At 34.7% G+C, this 24,463-nt stretch overlaps 1 protein-coding gene across 1 annotated transcript in view; it reads left to right on the forward strand.

Annotated features, from left to right (window-relative positions):
• LOC129249091 (heart- and neural crest derivatives-expressed protein 2) overlaps positions 1 to 10,865 on the forward strand; it is a 36,983-nt gene extending 26,118 nt beyond the window's left edge. Inside the window, exon 5 of the mRNA XM_054888718.1 lies at positions 10,724 to 10,865. Coding sequence (XP_054744693.1) covers positions 10,724 to 10,804 — 81 coding nt within the window. The 3' untranslated portion in view covers positions 10,805 to 10,865. The remainder of the gene's footprint in view (positions 1 to 10,723) is intronic.
• Positions 10,866 to 24,463: the final 13,598 nt, after the last annotated feature.

The raw sequence follows: 24,463 nt of genomic DNA on the forward strand, positions 1-24,463 counted from the left end.
GCTTGAAACGAATGTGAGCTACTGCGATCGAGACCTCACATACATATATAGTATCAGCAACGACACCTTTTTTACAAGGGCGGAAACTTATTCCCATACACATACACATTTACGCATATTACCGATAATTACGCCCCTCTTACACGTTTTTAGTTATTTTTATTAAATGATTCTGCTATAAAATTACTCAAGTCTGACTCGTCATACCGGAAAAAGGGTAGTTTCTAATTTCGGATGTGTTGCAAAGCTAATGTATTTACATGTTTTATCAATAAATTCGGCGAATGGTTGGAACATTAATTTAGCAATTGAATGTTGAATTGCTGCTTCATTAATGTAAAAGCAAACAGAGATAAGTCGCACACTTGACACTATGGCCGAACGAACAACCGTACACAGCCAGCAAAAGCAGATGCTGTTCCGCATGGATGTTCTATGTATATATGGGAGTAAGCAAGAGAAATGGGTACAGAACAAGTGCATCTGCGCTTCGTTTTCCACCAAATATGTGTTTGTGTGTGTGTACAAAAAAATGCACATACATATTTATATACATAGATCCGAAACTCTTGGTGGCTTTCGAGAATAAGTGCTTATATCTTGCGGTTAACATAATTGTGCACTCCCACAAAATTAAAACAAAATACGATAAAATGTTTATTGCTCTCATCTTCATCTTCATGTACATATTTATGTATGCATGTACAGTTGTATTCATATTAATAGCAGTGCTTACTGGTAATTGAACAGGGCGCAACTTGATCCCAAATAAATGTAATTAAATTTCAAAACTTTTTGCCTTTTTCAACCGTGTGATAAAAAACAATATAAATTGAAGGAAAAATATTTACTACCACTAGTGAAGTGGAAAAGAAACTCCAAAAAATCCTGTTCATAAATATTATATATCAGTGTGACTTAGCATGTCTTATCTTATAAAATTAAGTCCGAATAAAGCTCCGATTTGCAAAGTACAATATTTTTTTGTATTTTGAAACTGCGCTCTGATTTCTAAAGGGTTTCCCAATAAGAGGTGTTATTTTGATATTCAAAGAAAAATCTGTGGCACGTCGCGCCGTCTTGTTGAAAATAAACGTTGCCCAGATCAATACCATCTAATTCCGGCCATAAAAAATTGTTAATCATCTCTCGATAGCACAATCCATGCACAGAAACTGTTGCTCCAGCTTCATTTTCGAAAAAGTAAGTCCAATGACTCCGCTGGACAATAAACCGCACCAAACAGTCACACGTTGAGGATAGAGAGGATTTTCAACAATAAACATGGATTTTCTGAGCCCCAGATCCAATAATTTTGCTTGTTGACGAAGCCACCTAGGTGGAAATGGGCCTCATCACTCAAGATGATTTTTCGATGGAATTCCGGATCATTTTCATGCATTTCAACGATCCAATCAGCAAAGACACGACGTTGTTGATGATCGGCCGGTTTGAGTTCTTGTGTTAACTGGACTTTATAAGCCCTAAGACCCAAATCTTTATGCAAAATACGGTGTAATGACGTTTGTGGAATGCCTAATTCCAAAGAACGACGAGGAATGGACAAACCTGGGTTTTCTTCAACACTTTCGGCTACAACAGCAATATTTTCGGCTGTTCTTGAGTGACGTGTGCGGGTTTTATTCTTCACATCACTAACTTGTCCCAACAGCTCGAATTTTTTCACCAATTTCAATGTACGAGTTTTACGAACCGTCTCTGCCAAATTTTCACCATTTTTATAGTGAATTTTAATAATTTCAATGCGTTGTTTAAGCGTGTATCGTTCCATTTTTATCAATGGCGTAGTTTCTACTTGTCAAACATCAAAAAATTACAGCTACAAAAGTGACATCTACCGAAATAGCGGGCTATTCAAAATAACACCTGTTATTGGAAAATACTTTGCAAATCGGAGCGTTAGTCGGACTTAATTTTATAAGATAAGAGATTCTAAGTCACACTGATATATAATATTTATGAATAGGATTTTTTGGAGTTTCTTTTCCACTTCACTAGTGGTAGTAAATATTTTTCCTTGATTTGTTCTGGTGTTGCTCACGGGTATTTTGTAAAGGGTTTTCCAATAAGAGGTGTTATTTTGATATTCAAAGAAAAATGCTATTTTTTAACATAAATGAGGAAATTAAAGAGGAAGGTATGCCGTTAATAGTGGAAAATAACATCAGGCAAATAATCACCACGACCACGCTTACAGGACAATATCATTTTCATGAAATTTTCCATAAGCGAATTGCAAAGTGGTTGTCATATGTCCTCGATAGCCTCACGAATTCCATTTTTGAGGTCTTGAATCGACCCTAGGCTGTTGGCGTAGAGCTTCTCTTTCACGTGGCCCCAAAGGTGTTACATCAAAAGATCTCTTTGGCCAATTGTGATCACCTCTTCGAGAGATAACACGGTCCGGAAACTTTTCCCGTAAAAGATCAATGGTTTCGTCGTGTATAAAATAAATGTTGCCCAGATCAATACCATCCAATTCCGGCCATAAAGAATCGTTAATCACCTCTCGATAACGCAATCCATTCACCAATAACACCTGTTATTGGAAAATCCTATATCGTCCCCTTAATATAACAATAGCCTATGTGCTCATAGGCTATTATTTTTTTATAAAGTTTTCGGATTCTCCATCGTGGATTTTATATGTGGTCAAAATTTCGTCAAATTCTAGTTCCACAAAGTGGGTAAAAACGTCATTCAAAAAATAATAAATATTTACAGACATAACGAGATTTGAGTGAGAGCTACTTTCGACAAAAAGTTTTAAATTCATTTTCTCAAAACATCAAAAAATGTATAGGCTATTTTAATACTAAGGGGACGATATATACTTTGCTTTAACGACAGAGCAGCGCATACCAGGTGTTTGCTGGTTTAAAATAGAAAAATAATTAATTTGATTAAGTAAAACGAAGAATTAAAGAAAATAATATATTGTTTTATAATCCTTTTCTCGAATAAAGCCGACACTTATTATTCTCCTTATTGATTAGCGCGATAACTGCTTAAGATATTTTAGCCGAGTTTGAAAGAGCATGCCAGTCGTTTCGGCGTCAGTTGGAAGTTAAGTCAAGACCTTCTCCAGCTTATCTTTACAAGGATACCTTCCTCTTCCTCTGCTACCACCAGCTGGTATCGCATAAAATCGCTGCTCTGATACTGAGAAATAATTATTTATTTAATTTAATTAATTATTGCAATTTCTCAGACTGCTCCGAAATATCAAAATAATCAATGTGATTTCGAACGTGTCAATGCAAACTAGCATTGCATTTAGTCTTTCTTGTTTTTCTCTTTAAAAGTTTCATTACTTTTTATTCCCAATAGATATGAAATGTAATTTTTCGGCAATGTTGCCATCGAAAATTCCCATAATCCGCTTAAATTAATATATAATAATTAAGTCTAGTTGCCAATCCGCATTAGTTGCAATTAATTCCTGAGATAATTTCGAATTAATGGGTCCCGGTGGTCTAGAGCTCGAAAATTTAGGGTATTTTCAGGAATTTTTGTTTACAATAAAAAAATGAAAAACGATATTTAAATTTTTTAGGCTTTTTATTTAACTTCTTTTACATACCAAAATGATTTTTTTTTTAAATTATAATAATTTAAAAAATAACGCTGAAGTTGACCATCCCGAAGAATTGGACCTAGACGGTGCTGTCTGTTTTGGTTCTTCTATAGGACTATGTTTAAGTTCGTGCGGTTTTTTTTCGAAATTTGAAACTTTATTGACGTAAAATGGTTACAAATTTAATATTCAAAGTATTGTCCATCGCTTACTACTACTTTTTCCCATCTTTCTGGCAATTCACGGATTCCCTTTGTGAAAAATTCGGTCGGTTTTGCCGCAATCCACGAATCGATCCATTTTTTGACTTCATCGTAATTACGGAAGTGCTGGTCAGCCAGGCCATGTTGCATCGATCGGAAGAGATAGTAATCGGATGGCGCAAGGTCTGGACTATACGGCGGGTGGGGTAGGACATCCCATTTGAGCGTTTCTAAGTATGTTTTGACCACTTGTGCAACATGTGGCCGAGCATTGTCATGTTGCAAAATAACTTTGTCGTGTCTATCGGCGTATTGCGGCCGTTTTTCTCGCAGTGCTCGGCTCAAACGCATCAATTGTCGTCGGTAGACATCCCCCGTAATCGTTTCATTCGGTTTCAGTAGCTCATAATACACAACACCCAGCTGGTCCCACCAGATACACAGCATAACCTTCAGGCCATGAATATTCTGCGCCGACGTCGATGTTGAAGCATGGTCAGGGTATCCATACGTTGCCCGACGTTTTGGATTGTCGTAATGGACCCACTTTTCATCGCCAGTCACAATTCGATGCAAAAAACCCTTTCTTTTGTGCCGTTGAAGCAGTTGTTCGCATGCCATAAAACGGCGTTCAACGTCTCTTGGCTTCAATTCATACGGCACCCAATGGCCTACCTTTCGGATCATTCCCATGGCTTTTAAACGTTTGGAAATGGTTGATTGATCAACTCCCAAAGTTTTTGCAACCTCTTCTTGCGTTTGAGCCGGATCTTGATCGAGCAATTCCTCCAATTCGGTATCCATGAACTTTGGCGGCGCACCCTCGCGTTCTTCGTCTTCCAAGCCAAAATCACCACTTTTAAAGCGTGCAAACCACTTCTGGCACGTTCGCTCAGCTAGAGCATGCTCACCATAAACTTCCACCAAGATACGATGACTTTCGGCTGCTTTTTTCTTCATATTAAAATAATGAAGAAGAATTCCCCGCAAAAACACATTATTTGGCACGAAATTCGACATTTTCAAGTGTGGTAAAAATATTGTTGTTTACGCTTCAAATAAAAAACTTATACTGACGTTTGTGCCTTACGACAGTAGCTCTCCAATGAATGTTTGGAAATGTGGATCGATGGAATAATAATCAAGTTACGCCATCTGTTGTAAAACCGCACGAACTTATCGATAGACCTATATTTATTATTTATCTGAAACACAAAAACCAAAATAATTATTAATCAGTATGTTGTAGCTATGTTCCGCTACTGGAATAAAAAAAAAATTAACAAAATGGCGCGGTTTCGAATTTGAACTCTAAAAATCGGGGTTTTTCAGTTTTTTAATAAAAAAAAAAAAATAATAATAATAATATGATTCTAGTACGGGCGATAGCTATTGATGTTGTGAATAATATATTAAAATTTCAGACGATTCAGCCGAATAGTTTTTTTTTTTTTTTTGACAACACCAAAAAATTCGTTTCGAGATAAATGAGTTTAAGGTTTGAGGTACAGGAGCGCGCGGAGCGCTCTCTACCTATTTAATGGGCTGTAGAAGCTATAATATTGAGAATTTACGCATGAAAATTTCACAGAACATTTTTAAGATACTTTACTTTCGAAATATCGAAAAAATAAGAAATTGATTTTTTAATAATTCTAGACTACCTTAATATTTCTGGGCTTTAAGGCAACAATATATTATTTTTTATTGACACTAGCACAACGCCGATGTTTGCAGATTGACTTTTAAACGCCATTTCTTCGATTGCATACGGTTGCATAACTTCTGCCAAGATTTTTACGTATTTATGTATGTGAAGCGGTTCCAAAACATTATTTTTATCCTTCTGAACCGAAAAGTACCACTTTACATTTCTTCGTCCACAAATTATACAGTCATATAGAAATTTATCAATTTATATCATTCTTTAGAAAATTCGCGAATGACGCTTATTTAAGAGCGGTACCTTGTATTGACTGTGGTCTTTCAAATTACTGTTTTATAAACTACAGCAACTCTTTAAGCACTCGGAAGCTAACATTGACCTGCAGTTTTACTCACATAATGACTTTGAGAGTCGGTTTTTTCTTCTATTAAACGTTTCGTATCATGTGTTTCAAGACGATTTCTCTATTTCAAAGCCTCTGACACCATTTATATAGAACAACCAACTATTTTTATCATTTACTTGCAAGTTCTGAATTTCTTGAGTATATTTCCGGTTCCACTAGAATATTATTTCGTTCCCGTTATTTTTTTATTTTTGGCGAAATTGTTTGTGAATTAAGTAGTTATTTCACGGCGGCCGCCGTAGACCTAACCCATTCGGCTGTGACTACCATTCGGGAGTGCGTAGGTTCAAATCTCCCAGCATGAAACGCCAAAATTTTAGACAAAAATTGTTCTAATAACGGTCGCCCCTCGGCAGGCAAGGGAAAACCTCCGAGTGTATTTCTTCCATGAAAAAACTTCTCACAAAAACCATTTGCCATTCGAAGTCGTCTTCAAGTTGCAGATCCCTGCATTTGTGGAACAACATCAAGATGAACGCCACAAATAGAAGAAGGAGATCAGACAAACAAATAACAGAAGTGTACGCGCCAATTATTTATTTATTATTAATTTATATATAGAATTTCGCTCAAACAAGAATTAATAACGTCATTAACAGGCGATTCAAACAAAGTTCCTATGAAACCACGAGTAAATCTCACAATAACCAAAGAACGCATAAAAATAAAGAGCCGAAGGACAAATCTCGTATAGAAAATTCCAGTACAAAAATAAGTAATTAGAATCAATTTAGACACCAACAATTTTACAATTTCTTCAGTACTTTGGGTTAAAGCATATCGCATTATTATTATGGGCACAGCTGTACATACATACACGTATGTAAATGTGTATATAAAAATTCATATACATATATATATGTGTATAAGAAAATTGATTATTTTCTTTAATAAAAACTCGCATCAGTATTTTTTCCGATTGGAAATGTCTTATTACTTTCAAGGGCTTAATGGATTTCACAATAAAAGTCCTAAGTTGAAGCAGATCAATGTATTGTAAAGCAAAATACACTTGTTTGTCGAAAATTTAATATGTAAACCAATTATTAATTTCAGCAGAAATTTGTTTGTTATTGCGGCTGAATTTGACTTTGAATAATTGAGTTATAAAGGCAGAGATTTGAACACAACGAAAAACTATACGAGGCCCTCCCTCGATCAACTAACCACTGAAATTTTAAATAAGAAACATTCTAATTAATAAAAAAACAATAAATTATGTTAAGAAGTATATAGCGTAAGCAGTTAGGTTAGGGTGAAGTGTTAACTAAATGTAGTTTTCATAATTATAGTTTGGCACGCTAAAAAAATTGTAAGATATAAAAGACTATAGGTACATGTGCTTTGCTTTGGAATGATCATTATGATTAAATAATTCATACTGCGGATCAGTTGCTGCTCTAAACAGCGTGATAACACAATGGAAAACCCATGTTTTTCAGTTTTATACTGTACTAGCAAACCCGGCCCCCTTCGCTGGGCACACTAAAATAGAATAGATATGGTTTAGAACAGAAAATATATGGTTTTCATATTATTTATTTCTTTATTCTTTATTCAAGCGCTTTGGCATAAACAATATTTTTTGTTTTTCTATTTGTTTTTGAGTGAATATAAAATATAAATTGAAAATCAGGAAAAAAGAAGATTGTTTTTAAATTTCAAATCAACGCATATGAATAAACAATCGTCTTTTTTCCTGATCATCCATGAATTTTTCGTTTCAATTTATATGTTTTATTAAGCATTGGAGCTTTTTTAACCATTATCCATTTATATTTTTCAAAAAAAAAAAAAACGAAAAAAATTGTTTTTTCCACGAACACATAATTTCATTCGGATTTCACATTAAATTCTCAAATTTCGTAAGAAATTATTCACTGTTCCAAAATCCACTCCAAAAAAATTCACAAACAATTTTTACATGTTGCACTTACGTTTTTTCCTTATGGCATCCAAATCAGAAAGAAATATTGACACATTGTAACTCACACTGTCAATTTGACAGTTCAGTTCCGCCCCAAGCGTTAAAAAAGTAAGCGACATTATGGCTGGCTCAAAAGAACGCTGTACCCGTTGCCACTGCTCCGAATTACAACCAAACTTTACGAAACCCATTTTCAATACTTACTTAACAATGTGCATAAGTTTGGTTTAATTCGGTGCAAAGACACGGCGGGTCCACGTTTTGGCATATATTTCGAGACCCTAGTCATCAATAGGTATGAAAATTACCCCGTATTAAAGCACTTATCAACAGCTTTCATTTGATACCCATATTGTACATACACAACCAAAGGTTACCCGGTCACGTAGCGGCATGAAAAATACTCTGTACTAAGGCATTCACCAACAGCTTCCATTTGATACCCATATTGTACATACACGTCCGAAGGTTACCCGGGTCCACGTTTTGACCTATATCTCGAGACCCCAGTCACGGAGCGGCATGAAAAATACTCTGTACTAAAGCATTCACCAACAGCTTCCATTTGATATCCATATTGTACAAACACATTCTAGGGTCCACGTTTTGGTCTCTATCTCGAGACCCTAGTCGCGGAGCGGCATGAAAAATATTCTGAACTAAAGCATTCACCAACAGCTTCCATTTGATACCCATATTGTACATACACATCCGAAGGTTACCCGGGTCCACGTTTTGACCTATATCTCGAGCCCTATCCACCAATAGGTATCCAAACTATACGGAAACCATCTTCAATACCTTCTTAACATTGTGTGTAAGTTTGGTTTAATTGGGTGCAGACACGGCCGGTTAGCGAACACACAAAAAGTTGACTTTATTTTATATATAAGATTTTTTTCAGTTTGTGTCCGAAAAATCTCAATATCTTACGGAACCCTATTTTTTCCAAAATAAAATGTAATCCATGTTACTCTTGGATAATGTAGTTTTCGAATGGTGAAAGAATTTTCAAAATCGGTCTAGTAGTTTTTGAGCCTATTCGTTACAAACAAACAAACAAACAAAGTTTTCCTCTTTATAATATTAGTATAGATTAGGTGGGTGAAGAAGAAATTCATTTTTTTTTGGATAGATGGCTGTACTGATCGATATTTCGTAGAGTATCGATCAAACAATCTAAAGTTTATGCTCGTTACCAAGATGACATTTCACACTAAAAAAATTCTTTTGCTGTTTGCTTGCTCCATTCAGTTGTGAGTTAGAGGGTGTTAAAAAGCAAAGCAGGGTCAGCAAAGAGAAAATTCGGTACATTTTAGAGTTTTTCTTGATAAAGGCGAAAATGCAAACCAGACCGCTGAAATTGTGAATGGTGTTTATGGTGCCGATACTGTAACAGCTAATTAAGTACAATTTTGGTTTCGTCGATTCCCTCGCACAGGCAGGCCCATCGTCAAAAATGTCTATAAAATCACAGAAATAATTGAAGTTGACCGAGATGTTAGTAGTCGTAACATCGACCATAAAAATGGTTTTAAACCATTTGCGCAAAGCTGGACCCAAAAAACATGATAGATCGAATTTCCATCTGCGAAGCTTTGGCAAAACGGAATGAAATCGATCTATATGTATCTTAACCGGACAATATTGGGCGAAAACGACCGTGGTCAAAGCCTAATGAAGTAGCTCAAGCGGTGGTCAAACTAGGACTAACGGTGGGACTTGAAAGAAATCATTTATCATGAGTTGCTTCCGTATGGCCAAACACTAATTTCAGATCTCTACTGTCAACAACTGGACGTTTGAAGCTAGCGACTGACCAGAAACGGCCAGAATTGACCCACAGAAGAGATGTTATGTGTTGTGTTCTATCAGAACAATGCAAGGCCACAAGCACTGTAGTCACTCGCCAAAAACTTCGGGAGCTTGGTGGGGAAGTTTTAATGCATCCACCTTATAGTCCGGACCTGGCACCACGCGATTACCACCTTTTTCTCTCGTTGCAAAACTTCCTGAATGATAAGAAATTGGTAACAAGAGTATGGAGTTTTTCGCCAATAAAGATCAAGACTTCTATGAGAGAGGCATTATGAATCTACCTTTAAAAGGACAACAAAGTACCCCCTTTAAACTCTATTTTATTTTAGTGCATTTGAAGTGATTTACACCGTACTATCTTTTTACACGGTCTTTTTTACACTTTTTACACAATTTTGAAATAACACGATTAAAAAATAAATTTTTTCGCACGAAACTTTCGTTCTTGCACTAATTTCAAAACAAATCTTTATTTGACCTTTACGCGTTACAATTCGAGAAAGCAAAAAACAGTCGGTAATAACAGACTTTGTTACAACAAAAAAACCAACAAAGACCATTAATAATTTGAATAAAACCCGACAGATGCGCTGGACATATCTGACATATCTACTGATTATACCATTTTTGGTCCAGTTTCAAAATTGTTTTTTATTCCTAATTTCAATTTGAATTTTTATGTGTTTTGTACTTATGGATTGAATTTTCACTGTATACTAATTCCAATTTTTTTTTTTTTGGAAAAATGGATTCCGTTATTACTTCTTTCGCACGGTATTTTGGGAAAATATTTCGTGTTTTTTCCCCTTACAAATTTACCATACATATGTCGCATGTACTTTTTTTTACACGATTTTTTTCACGCTTCTCATAGGAACGTATCTACCGTGTAAAACAGAGTTGAGTGGGCACAATTCAACACGATTTTGTCTGGCACGTTTAGGAATTTATCACAAATTAGAATGTTTCACTTGAACGCTTTTAAAATTGGGTATTTGGCATTTAAGGGTTATTACGCTATACCTCTGTTTTGTGATAAATATATTTAGATATAAATTGAAACAACGGATTAAAATTTCACCACTAAACTATATTTCCTTTACAGAATATTCAACGATCACACAAAGGACGCACCGGTTGGCCCCAAGATGTCTGGGCTTCTGAATTGATTCCTGATCAAGAGTGATAAACATTGTTGTGATTTCTACCCGGCCGATGTCTTTTCACTTTTTGTGCATAAAATGTCACTCGGGACTTTGTTTTTTGGTTAGAATTAGATATAAGCAAATAAAATAGTTTAATGGAACTTTGATTTATTGGATTACATAATAAATTTATGCGAAAAATTTCAAGTTTCTAATACAGGAGAGATTACAACAAATTCACAGAAACCGCAAAAACTAAGTTGACTTCGCAAAAACTAAAAAATACAGACATAAAGACTCGGAGATAGATCCGACAACAAACGCGCTCTAAATCTTTGCAAGGATAAACTATAAAGTGTTAGTTAAGGCTAGTAGAGTAGTATATCCTCGACAAACTCTAAAACTTAGAACGCACCTTCACCGAAGAGAAGATGAAAAATTTAGACTACTTCTTTAGGCACACTTTTCAGGATCCTGTACGACGGTAGAAACAGGAACAGAATACTCTGAAACCCTGGGAAGAGTTAAGAGCAATAAATCGATTATTTATTGCCAATGAAATATGTACATATATACGACACCAAGCTTGAAATGGGCGATAAGCAGCTTTGAGCTAAAATCACCTTGTATTGATGGCGTTTTCTCGGAATTATTCCAAAAGGGCATTGGCCTGCTACTAGAATCACTTACCGGGATTTCTAGAATAAGTATCGCTCTTGAGTGCATAGCAAAGATATGCAAGAGGACACAAATATTTATACTGAAGACAGGAAAGAAGGACCCCCTTCATCCTAAATCTTCAGGCAAATTTGCCTTACGTCATTTATACTAAAAATGATAGAAAAGGTAGTACACAACTAGTTCATCTAGCCTAGGAACGGGCAGCAGAGTGGCACGCTCGTAGCAGAGCGTGCTAGCAAAGTGCTAGATGGGGGGGCGACAAACTTACATCAGAAGGGTAAGCAATAGGCGTGTACGTATATTAATCACTTCTGAGCAACGAATATGTGTTTGTAAAAAAAGAGAGTGAAGCTTTTCCAATAGCAAAGTTACCAGATAAGGGTACTTCATTCCATGTTAGGGGATTACGAAGTGTTGATCGTTTATATTAAATAATAAAATGCTTTTGGTTTTTTTTATTGGAAACGCTTCTTTGAATATTAACATCATCTTTGCAAATTTCTATTTTATTTACTTTTATAATTTTTGTAATCAAGAAGCATAGGCGATTTTATAATCAAGAAGTTTGAACATTCGCATGTCAAAGTTTCATAGTTGCTAAATTATGTGGAGAAAAATTTGTACTGACAATCGGTGCATATTTTTCTGAATGAAAAAATTGTCTTCGTTTACATATAAGTATGTATGTATATCGTATGTTTTTATGTTAGTGCATTTTTTTAAAGAATGCTGGTCACAACAGCGAACAGTAATCTCAACCAGCCATATTTTATTTAAAAAATGCATGTTATACATTTTATTTTGTTAAAAAGGACAATTCATACATGTTTCCATTAAAAAAATAGAGGATTTTTTCAAAAAACATTGAGGAAATTATCATAGCAGAGTGGGTATTCTTGGTGAGTACTTACAGTGGCTCACAGCTTATTTTACGCAGTGCATAGTCTCAAATCCCAAGCTTTATAACTACAAAGCTAAGAAGAATTTGAAAAAGAAATTGGTACCATTAAAAAGATTAAAAACTCAAATTTAACAAAATAACTTCATTTATTGTGAAAATATATATTTAAATAACTTTAAACTACGAAAACCAAAAATACTGGTTAATTTCAGGTCACAGCTTATTTTATGCAGTTACTTATAATTATAAAAAACTTAATATTAAACATAATTTGAAGTATTTTTAATATTTGGTATGATAACCCTTGTTGTCTATAACAGATTTAAGGCGATTTTGCATTGAAGTCACCAGTTTTTTTGTAATATCTGGCGAAATATTCGTCCACTCCGTTTTCAGCGCCTCCTTTAGGTCGTTTTTGTTAGAAATCTTATGTTTCCGGATATTAGTTTCTAGTATAGACCACAAGTTTTCAATGACATTCAAGTCTGGCGATTGTGGCGGCGGCGTCATCAAGTGAGGACAGTTATATATTAGCCAGCTTTGTACAATACCCGCTTTATGCTTTGGATCGTTATCCTGATAAAATCGAAAATCTGATTTTATACCCAGATCCTCGGCACTCTGCAACAAATTATCCTTCAGAATCTGTAGGTATTTAAATTTGTCCATTGTTGTCTCAATAAATGTCAACCTCCCAGTACCAGCAGCCGACATGCAGGCCCAAACCATGACGCTGCCACCGCCATGTTTCATTGTCGGTTTCAAATTTTCTTTATTGAGTTCCTTATTTGGTTTTCGCCAAACATAGGACATCCCATCCGAGCCGAATATGTTGAATTTCGATTCATCTGCGAAAATAACAGAATTCCAGTACTCTGACGTCTCTGAAACATGCTCATTGGCAAATCTAAGTCGGCAAAGTCTATTTTTTGGGCTGATAAAAGGTCTTTTACGTGCTACTCGGCCATGAAAATCGTGTTTGCGCAGAATACGGCGAACAGTTTCCACATTACATTGTTTACCGAGGTCAGATTGAACTGCAGAGGTCAGTTTCGGAGCCGAGAGTCGTGGATTAGCTTTTATCCTTCTTACAATAGTTCGCTCATCAGTGTCACTGAAAATTTTGTTTGGTGGTTCCCTGCCCTTATTATGTACACGATTTTCATGGACGAAGCGCTCGATGATTTTTTGCACTGTAGGGGCGTTAATGTTAACTATTTCTGCTATTTTTCGCTGCGATTGGCCGTTTTTGAAATGGTGAATAACCAATTCACGTTGACCTATCGTTGTTCGCGGACCCATTTTATTAATCACATTAATTGACACTTCAAATACTAAAATCAAACTAAAAAGCGAATACAAAGTAATTTTATAAATAAGCGATGATATTACATACGCCTACTACTCTTAAATAACGTAATATTTAAGTACCGTTGTACAAAGAAGCGACTGCATAAAATAAGCTGTGACCTGAAATTATGCAGTATTTTTGATTTTGGTTGTTTTATGTTATTTAAATACATATTTTCACAATAAATGAAATTATTTTTCTAAACTTGAGTTTTTTATCTTTTTAATGGTCCCAATTTATTTTTCATATTCTTCTTAGTTTTGTAGTTATAAAGCTTGGGATTTGATACTATGCACTGCATAAAATAAGCTGTGAGCCACTGTAGTTGCTCTCAAATTCAAATCACACGCATATGGCAATGCGCACAGTATGACAAAATACACAAAAATTATTAGAGAAATTTGTTTGCATCCGCTCATGGATTTTGCACCATTGGTGGCAACGCAAACCACTTTTCGCCATGATACACCCACGCGTTCAGTACATTCATTAACACATTGAAATAAATCTTCACCTTTAGTCGTCCCTTTCATTGGAATAATGTCCAAAGGTTCTTCACATATATTTAGGTGGGCATCAACTCCTCGGATAAAAATCGCTAATTGGGCTATGTCAGATATATCTGTACTTTTGTCAAATACATAATATACAAGACTTCACCAATTCGCCATCCGAAAATGCACGATTCTCAAAAGAAAGGTTTAACGCGATTTCATAAGTTGCACGCTTTGCATCTACAACGTAATCTTCGCTTTCCTAAGAAATTAAAAAAAATTTTAATAATTTGAATTTTTCCGACCTTCTGTAATTTGGCACATCGAATCGGGCTCTTCGTTTAGACTTAAGGATTTGTATATACTTTTCCTTTCTTCTCCTACATATTCATCATATTCACTCCTGTGCAGCTCATAATGTCTCTTTATGTTAAAAACCTTACACACCACATGTTTTTCACATACAAGGCATTGTGATTCTCCGTCTACATATTTGCATAAAAAAGTTACACTCCACTTCGGATTCAAATTAAACAATGTTCTTTTATTTTAGCTCATGCTGAACCAAATGTTTTATATTTAATATTTTATTTAACTCTGCTTATCTAAATTAAAAGTTAAAACAGAATAATATATTACACATTAGAAATAAATTTATGTTTTTGCCGGCAGTTGAACACTGTGCACTTTGTTTTGACGTTCGCCGTTTCAAATTTTTAAATAGAATTTTCAGCACTTTCACTGCATCCACACCATACAAATACACTTAATATTAGTGGTTTTTTATGCGACAATAATATGTAACTTACGGTCTCAAAAAATATCGTCGAAAAATGAAGAAATCACGAAAAAACTGATTTTATTTATGAAATGTCAAAACTTATGAGTAAGAGTTGCCGCAGTTGTTAAATGTGGGAATCAATTTTGGAAATTGTTGATTTTATTATTCATGATTTATATACATATGTAAGTATATACTATTGGTTGTTTATTTTTATTTGCAGTTGTGCATTTCAGAGTGTTTTGGATTTAGATAGGCGAAATTAGTTTTCAATCACGTCCACTTTTTATGAAAAATAAAAGAAAAAATGGTATCATTTGACAAACTTCGGTAGCTGAAGAGAGTTTGCAATTTTATAAAGTAATTTGCTAAAAAATTTGATTTTCTGGATTTCTTAGCTCAATTTAAAAAACATCAATTTAAAAAAATATATCCGATCTCAAAAAACATTTAAGTAATCATTAGATAAGTGTAAATAATTTACAGATTCGTCAGTATATGCAGTGATCAATATTATTGAAGATTTAACTGTCCTTGCTTTCCAATATGTAAGATTTTAATTTAATCTCAAATTGAATATTTTCAGATCTTCTTTACATATAGCAATTAAAAAACAGTATTACGCGAACTTTTGAAATGTTTAATTGCTTGTTTATTGTTCTTCATTATCTTAATTCATTATTATAATAGAAAGTTTAATATGTATTAAATTTAGTTATTGAAGAAAAATCTACCAAAAAACCTATTTTTTTAGAAATTTGTTGATATGAAGTTAAAAGTTGGCATCCCTGGTAAGAATTCATGAATAATTGCTCTCTCATTCAGGATACAAACACAGACACAAATCGCTCAATTTTTCCGTTTCTTCCCTGTGCTTTGTTATCCCCCTTCACCTAGCACTTTTAAGCACGCAGAAGCACACGCTGCCGCACAGTGCAAATGTGCTGAGTTTGCCCATCACTAATCTAGCCCATGTGTTTCGATTAGATATAGAAGGTGCCTTTGATGATACCTCAGATGTAACCATAGATAGGATCCTTGTTAGAAGAGGTATTAATAATACCCTCGCTCAATAGATTAGACAAATGCTAAGTACGAGAAAGGTAGAGCTATTACTAACCAGCTCGGGTATCACCACTAATGTGAAGCACAGTAGTAGATAAATTCTAGATGGAATTAGGCAGTAATGTTTTATCATTTGAGGGGTATGCTGACAGCACAGTCATATTAGGTAGAGAGAAATTTGAAGGAACTCTGTGTAAGAGTTCAATTAGGGTTAAAAGTAACTAAAAGGTGGTGTGTTAATTTAGGGCTGAGCATAAATCTAGCAAAAACGACCATCGTAACATTCACAAAGAAATACAAGCTCGAACATCTTAAGCCAATTTACTTAGATGAAATTGAGATAACAATTCAAAGGGGAGTTAAACTCCTGGGTATAAGATTTGATCTAAAATAACTAAACTAGATTATTCGTGACGTGTAAATCAATTGCAAGGAAAAGTTGGGGATGTACACCAAAATGACTTCGATAGGCTTTGCACTGCTATAGTTTTATGGACCTATGATTTCCTATGAGACACGGGAGTAGCAATTGCACAACGAAGCAGTAAACACAATAGGTTTCAAAAACTTGCGTTTATACAGTTAGTAACATAAATAAGAATACAGGAGCCTGATTTATGGAATTGTTTGACGCTAACGCTTTCCTTAATATGTAATCAAAATATTTTACACATGGTAATTGTGTACTGGAATAAGCTTTCAAATGCGCCTTAATTTAGCTGTAAATTTTAGGTACCGTTATCCACGATTTGCTTTGCCTTTGATGCCAACGAAATTTATGTTACAAAAGTTAGTATACAGCAAACGATTGTTCAGTTAGCATAACGTTTATTTTTACGTATTGATTAAACAAGTTAATGCTATTAAAAGGAAATAATTAAAGTGAGTATAAAAATTTAGTGAAGTACGTTTTGTATTAATTTTTGCGACATTTTTAGTAATGGCAACAAGAGGAAAAGAGCTTTCTGATGATTTAAAAAAACTGATTATAAAATATCACAAGGATAATAAATCATTGCGAGAAATCGGTCGTTTGATAGATTGGAGTTTTGCTACAGTTCAAAATATTGTGAATAAATATAAAAGTGCGGGAAGCACCACCAATAAAGGGCGTTGTAGGCGTCCGCCGCTCCTAAGCCCCAGAGAAAAACGCTTAGTCGTACGGAAAATCAGGACAAACCCCAAAATAAGTGCCCCCAAATTGAAATCTGAAGTTAAAAATGAGCCGGGAAACAACAAACAAACAAACTATTCGCCGGGTTTTGCATAGTGCTAGTTATCATGGGCGCAGTGTTAGGAAAAAGTCCTTCGTGAGTAGTGTCAATCGGAGTAAACGGATTTCATTCGCAAAAGATCATGAAAAATATGACCAAACGTTTTGGAAACAAGTTATATTTTCTAATGAGTGTAAGTTCAGTATCTGTGGATCTGATGACCGTGAAAAAGTTTGGAGAAAAGTTTGGATACCAACACAATCGAACATTTATGGGAACATTTAAAGCGACAAATACGTAAACATCCGATTAGAAATAAGGAACAACTGAAAAAATCCCTCAAGAGTAATGGAATAAAATACCAACAGCTGTAACTGAAAGCTTGGTGAAATCAATACCATCACGACTTAAAGCGATTGTAAAGTCTAATGGTTATCCTACCAAACACTAGGATTTGATTTTAATTATGTTTTTGATTTCACAAATTAATAATGTGATGAACTGTATACTTACCTACTTCTGTTTAATATAAAAAGCTATCATTTTGTTCCTTTTTAAAATTTTGTCATTATTTGGATTAAATATGATTTTTTTATTTCATTCATGTAAATAAAACACAATTTTGTTATCACTTAGGTTGTTTGAAGGAATCGATGGTGTATACTTACTTCTGTTACTAACTGTACGTATGTAAAACAGGAGATATGTATATACGTGACCCATGGCAACCATGGAGGTTCTTCTAGAACTCACACCTCTTCGTATTCATATTTAATCCCGAGCGAGGAGGACTATCCAAGGAAGTATTAAAGCTTGAGATCTCAATGCCATGGGGCATGATGCTCCCAATGTTCAGTTTTTTTCAAACGTTTCAAGCCAAAACTGGGCAATAAAAAGACTTGGGAAGGGTTATCCAAAATCTAAAAGATAAACCAGAACACGGTACACGGATGGATCCCTTACCAAGAAAGGTGCAGAGGCAGGTGTCCGCGAACCGGGGAAAAGATACTCGAAAGCGCTAGGACGAAAAACAAGCATATTTCAAGCGGAAGTTTACGGCATAGAAAGATGCGCTCATTTTAATCTTGAACGCAGCTATAACAACTCAAGTATAGCTATCCTTACTTGATAGCCACACAGCAATGAAGGCTCTCAATTCTTTCTAACATCAAAACTGATGCTGGAAGACTTGATAAGCTGAATATGAGATCAAAATAATCTAATCCGTATTCTATGGATTCAAGGGCACATAGGAATTATTGGGAATAAAATGGCAGATAAATTTATTTATTTATTTATTTATAGTCCGGTAGCCAGGGGTCGATTTTGGACTGCGTTTTTATACCGTTAAATTCTTGACTATACTTGTGATTTAGCTTTCATGAATAACGTATTTTCCCTCCTCTACGGCTCAGCTGACTATTTTTTTTTATTCTACTAAATGTCAACAATACACAAGAGAAATATCAGCCGGTATTAAATGAGCTGTTAACAACTTTTTTTCGACACGTTTCGCAGCATCCTAGGCACGTACCCACCGCCAGTTGACGGTTGGTTTCGTCATCCATTGGATGGCGTCTGCCTTCAGTATTAAAATCAGTCGGCATGAAATAATGAGGTCAAAATTACCCCTGACTGCCGGACTATTACGTCAATCAACTAGGAAAGGTTCGGCCTCCCCATTTAGAGGCTTAGTGCCATTTGGGCTTAGGAAATGGTAACTTCTCCTCTCTGATTCAGGAAGTAAATGCAAAGAAGATTTTATTGGGACTATCTACCCAGTTTATCGCAATCAAAATCAGTGATAGGTAGATTTGACCTAAGCCGGTTTAAATATGGTGTGATATTAAATATGAATAATTTTAGAATTATCACAGAAACAGGGCTTTGTTGATTGAATCATCATCTTACTAACATGGAAATATTCTCCAATGGAACTTGCAGGTTCTGTAGAGAGGAAGATAAAACCGCCAAACATTTCCAGGCATCGTTCCCTGTACTGACGCATAAGCGGGACAAGCACTTGGGTAAATATATTTTTCCAGAGGAGTAAACGCCACTCAATAAAATAGGACTAATAATAAAATTTATTGAGGAAGTGGTGCGTAGAGAAATACTCTGAATCCATGAAGGGGGCACAATAGATCTTCAGGTCGCAGTGCTAAATCTCAATACATATTCATACATACATTTGTGATATTTTATTGAAATTTAAATATACATATATTTGTATTTAAGTTAGTATTTCCAAATTAAACACACATGGAAACAAAAATTAGGCAACTGAATTTCTATTCTGGGCTAAAAAGAGGTGTAAATGGCAGTTGGATGTCCTCCTAAAATCATTGCACCTTTAAAACTCACTATTTTGTATAAACAAACCATATACATATGTATATGAATGCCCACAAGGAAATGTTCGCATATACATACATACATACTAGGATTTTGAGGACGCATGCAAAGACGTAAGAATTATAAGTTTAATATTATTTTTTATGTGCCCAACTTCTTGATATTGATGCAAATACATATATTTCAATGCTGGATCGAAAATCACTTTCGCTTTACATAACTACAGCTACACAAGTAATGGTTGAAAGAGTGTTTTTTGGCATACAAATGGTATTAAGCGACCGAAACTATAATTTAGGTGATGAAATTATCGGTTATAATGTTGTATTTTAATTAATAAATTTTACAAAGGCTTTTTACAATTTTTAAATTAAGAGTTTAAAATTAAAAACATATATTTGCTTTTAATTTTATAAAGTATCGATGTGGTTTTTGCAAGTGTCGACCAATGCATGTATGTCGATACTCGCTCTAAAATTTCGAGCTTTTGAACAGTTCGGTTAGCTAAAGAAACATTAGCAATTTTATTTTTCAGCATTTTTTTAATTTTCTAACGACGTTAGCACTGTGCAAGATGGTGACATTAGGCCAACAACAAATTTTTGTACATGTAACGACAAAAGAAAAAAGAAAATAAAAAGACGAACTGCGTTGAACAGCCAACAAGAATTTGAAACTAGAAGCATACGACGATATTGCGAATGGAACGGTTTTTGGGTATTCCATTTTGTGCTGACATACACGGCGAATCAGCTATACACCTGCTCACAGAAAAGTCAAAATAATAAAAAGTATAGCTCGAATTACTGGAGCTCACGCTAGAAAAGTTTCGAGTAACGATCATCGAACTGATGTGCTGGTGCTCGTTGCTCACTTGCCGTCCCTTTTTATAACTGTTACAAATCAATATTTCACATAAAAAATAAACTTTGAAAATTGCTCTTATCGTCAACTTGAATATTTGTTCCCTTATAACTGTTATGAGACAACTGTTTTTTGTTTTTGTTTAATTTGAGCAACTTTTTTGACTCTGAAATTTTAAATAACAGTTAAATTTAGCCCCTGACAAGCGTGCCTTCTTAAAAAACGATAACTTCATGCTGGCATGTTCTCAATCGCAAAAACAAAACATCACGGTTGTGCTCTTTGAGACGAGGAATCCCCGTTGAAATCGTTCTTGATTTACCTTAACACATATGCATATATGTATATGTAAACATAATTTTCTTATAACAATGTCATGAAAAAATACACTCCCTGGAATGTTTAGCTTCGAAGGCATGGGTATACTACAATGACCTTTTCCGACTGGGTGCATGCATATGTATGTATGCACGCTTGCACTTATAAATAAATATCATGCGTACATTGTACATATGTATGTATGTATGTGTATATGGCATGAATATAAAGTAGATTCGAACGTACTCATTATACAAACAAATTTTTTAAGATTCTTTTATTGTTTATAGGATTAGGATGGTTACCCTAAATGAATGTAACTTCCTAAGAACACGTGTTCGAAAGTACTTGAGCACTTGAAATTAAAGATTTGTTTTGATTGAATTTCTAACTCTTAAAATGGAAAATACTCTTATAAACAAATTTATTTTTGAACATTTGAACCTAATTAACCAGAGAATAAACATTTACAATAATACTTTCGCACATCGGACGTTTGGGCTTACTTCAAACTTATAAATACGTAAACGTACGAGTAGACATACACCTACGCACGTGAATATATTCTTATATACATATGTATATAAATACGTATCTGTTTAAAGGTAAGCAATTTAACATATGTACATACATATGTATGCTCATATATGCATGCATATGTGTGTAGTCTCTTTTTTAAGCAATGGACTCAATCAAAAATCCTTTCTCATAACGTCCAAATAAAATAGTCTTTATTCACTGTCCGATCTTCTGGCAAAAATTTGTGGTGTATAATATTTGGAGCTCTGCATTCACTCGCCTGATGTCTGGATTGCGTGTTGCACTCATAAACCTAGTTCTGGTGAGCATACGTTTGATGAATGATTAGTCTGATTCAGCCTCGGAAATCGTTTCTTTGGCGATATGAATGCGATCCCTGTTTTGCATGAATTTCAGGTCCTTCCCTAACTAACCTCCCTGGAACTAACTTTGCAGCAATACAGCGCCCAAATCATTAACTACAAGTTTTAAGTGGATCCATAGGCAATGTTCAATTTTTCTTTCACTTTATTGATGTTTTCACCAGTTTTCGAAAACGACGGCCTGCCACCAAGTGCGCCATCCTCGATTGACTCACGATCTCTTCTGAAGCGTCTATGCCACTCATAAATGGCTGTTTTCTTTAGAATATCATTACCGCAACAGTTTTCCAACATTTCCAAGGCTTTCGTACCAGTGAATCAATTTTTAAAGCAAAATTTAATACAAACTCGTTATTGCAAATTCAAATCCGTTTTTAAAACTGTAAAAAATCGAAAACGCATGCAGAGGTAGATTTACTCAAAACGGAGTAACTTATATACATAAATTTCAAGCAATGGTGATAACATTTTGGTATGAATGTTAATCACAGATATGGCAACTTAACAAAAAAAAATCATAACTCAAATCAGTTGAATCAGAGCGCCATCTGGCAATTATTCCGGGAACTTTTTGATCAAACATAGAGCATATGTACATATACAGGGTCCGGCACTCGAAGTGTAACCAATTTCAGACCACTCCCGCCCATACATCAGCTGTCTGTTAGTTCACTAAATGACAGTCCAGAATATTATTTACAAAGAGAGTAAACCCGAAAAAAGAAAATCAGTAATGGATTATAAACGTAATAGTGTGATTGCATTATATTTGGGTGGAAAATCACCCTCTGCGATTGTTCGTGAGCTCGAGGATCTTAAATAAATAAAGTGTTTGTTTAATTTATTAATGTTAATAAACAATCTTTCTAACGCTTCCGCCCCACACTCATGCATTTGCTGTCCAGGAGCTATATGTGTGCGTGTCGGGCGACACACGTACTTGCTCCGTATCACACATACTTGTTGTCGGCTTTTACATGATGAAAAACTTTAGATATTAGTGTCATGCACCCGACACCCACACATATAATCTGTTGGACATGCATGCTTGAGCGTCACCAGGAGCAATATTACTTCGTTCGGCATTGTTGCCAAACTTTTCGTGAATATTCATGATTCGTCACAATATGTTGAGAAGAATTCCACAGACCATTATATTTTTTACAAAGCTTCCTGTCTTGGGGACTGAACAGTGATCAAAAGAACCTCCATATCATAGATATTCCAACAAGCACGTCGCAAAAATTAAATCTTGCTAAATTTTCTCCTCAAGATTACTTTGATCTTTTTCAATAGATGGTATTTCAATAAAAAAGACATTAATAAACACTAAAGTAAAGCTCAAATATCAATTACCACAATTTTTGTCAAAAATTTTAAAGCTAGGCAATCAAATGTAAGAATTTCTTTATGGTAATTAAGTAATTTTAGTTTTTCACTAAGTTTCGCCGTTTTGTTTTTAAACATTTGACAGCAACCCAGCTGATCGATTAAAATTACACAAAACTTGTATCAAGTGCCTTCATGTAGCAAAGCATGTAAAAGTATAAATGTATGCGTTATGGTGCTCACACTCACCTACCGTAGTCCTATCGTAGTCCCTTTTCGCTGCCCTTAGGATACACAAACTTGAGCAAAATTTATCCCGTAGAAAACAACTGCATTCTTTTAGTTACATATTTACACAATACATCGGTTTGTGTGTGTTTGCGTTTGGTTGTATCTACACAATGTTGCCATTGATATTTTTGTATACACACTTTTACACACATCCGCGTTATCTGTTACAATTTTACATTGTATACTATACCAAAGTCGAAAACAACCAAATGCAAATAGTTCATTTATCTATAATTAACATTGTTTTTAAGTTATTTTAATAAAAATTGAAATTTTTCTAAGTTTATTTTATAAATGATTTCGAAATGTACTGTTTGGCAACATGGCGTGGTGAGAGAGCAAAATCCTGCGATTAAATCTACGATACTACGGAACGGAAGGGTGGTGGTTTTTCACTTACATGGGGCTCTCATTAGATTCATCGTGTCAACTGACATGGACCTGCGTTTACGTTGGTGACTGTGAGCACCATTAGGCAAATTTAATCGCTTACTTGGAGTTTACACTGGACGGTTTTACAAAGACAATAGTAATACATTTACTCGTTTTTACTAATAAATTCACAATTTTCTCACTGTCTTCGTTTCTGTCTATGATTTTTCGATAACCATAAATTTGCCGAATAATTGACGTAAAAATACATTCACATAAGTAGTAAATAGCAATAAATCCAAAGAATTAATCTACCTGTTCACATATGGCAGATTACCTGCAAAATTGACAATCAGCAGAAAAGTTTTTCTTCATAGAAATTGCTTTGGTGGAATATTTTGGAGTCTTTGATTTGTTCAATTATTATTAACGATACAAAGAAGAGACAAGGAGAAGGAATAGCTAATTTAATTGCGAAAGTGGCTGCTGGCAATAGACAGTTGGAGGAAATCCGTAAACGGGTGCAATTTATTTAGTTTTTACTTTGACGTTTCTCTTTACATTCGTAAAAATAATTATCGATAACACAGGGTTGTATTTAAAAAAGTATGGTTATAATCGAGGATTATTTTATAATCTCAGATTTCGGGAGAGAAATTTTGTATGGGTAATCTCGCTTTTTAATTACGATTTGTGAGTTAAGCACGAAAAAAATAGATAATCTAGTTACTTATATTTGAACGTATCATGACATAGAATAGCTTCAATAAGAAATTTCAGGT

The sequence above is a fragment of the Anastrepha obliqua genome, chromosome 5, assembly GCF_027943255.1.
Source record: "Anastrepha obliqua isolate idAnaObli1 chromosome 5, idAnaObli1_1.0, whole genome shotgun sequence".
Lineage (NCBI taxonomy): Eukaryota > Metazoa > Arthropoda > Insecta > Diptera > Tephritidae > Anastrepha > Anastrepha obliqua.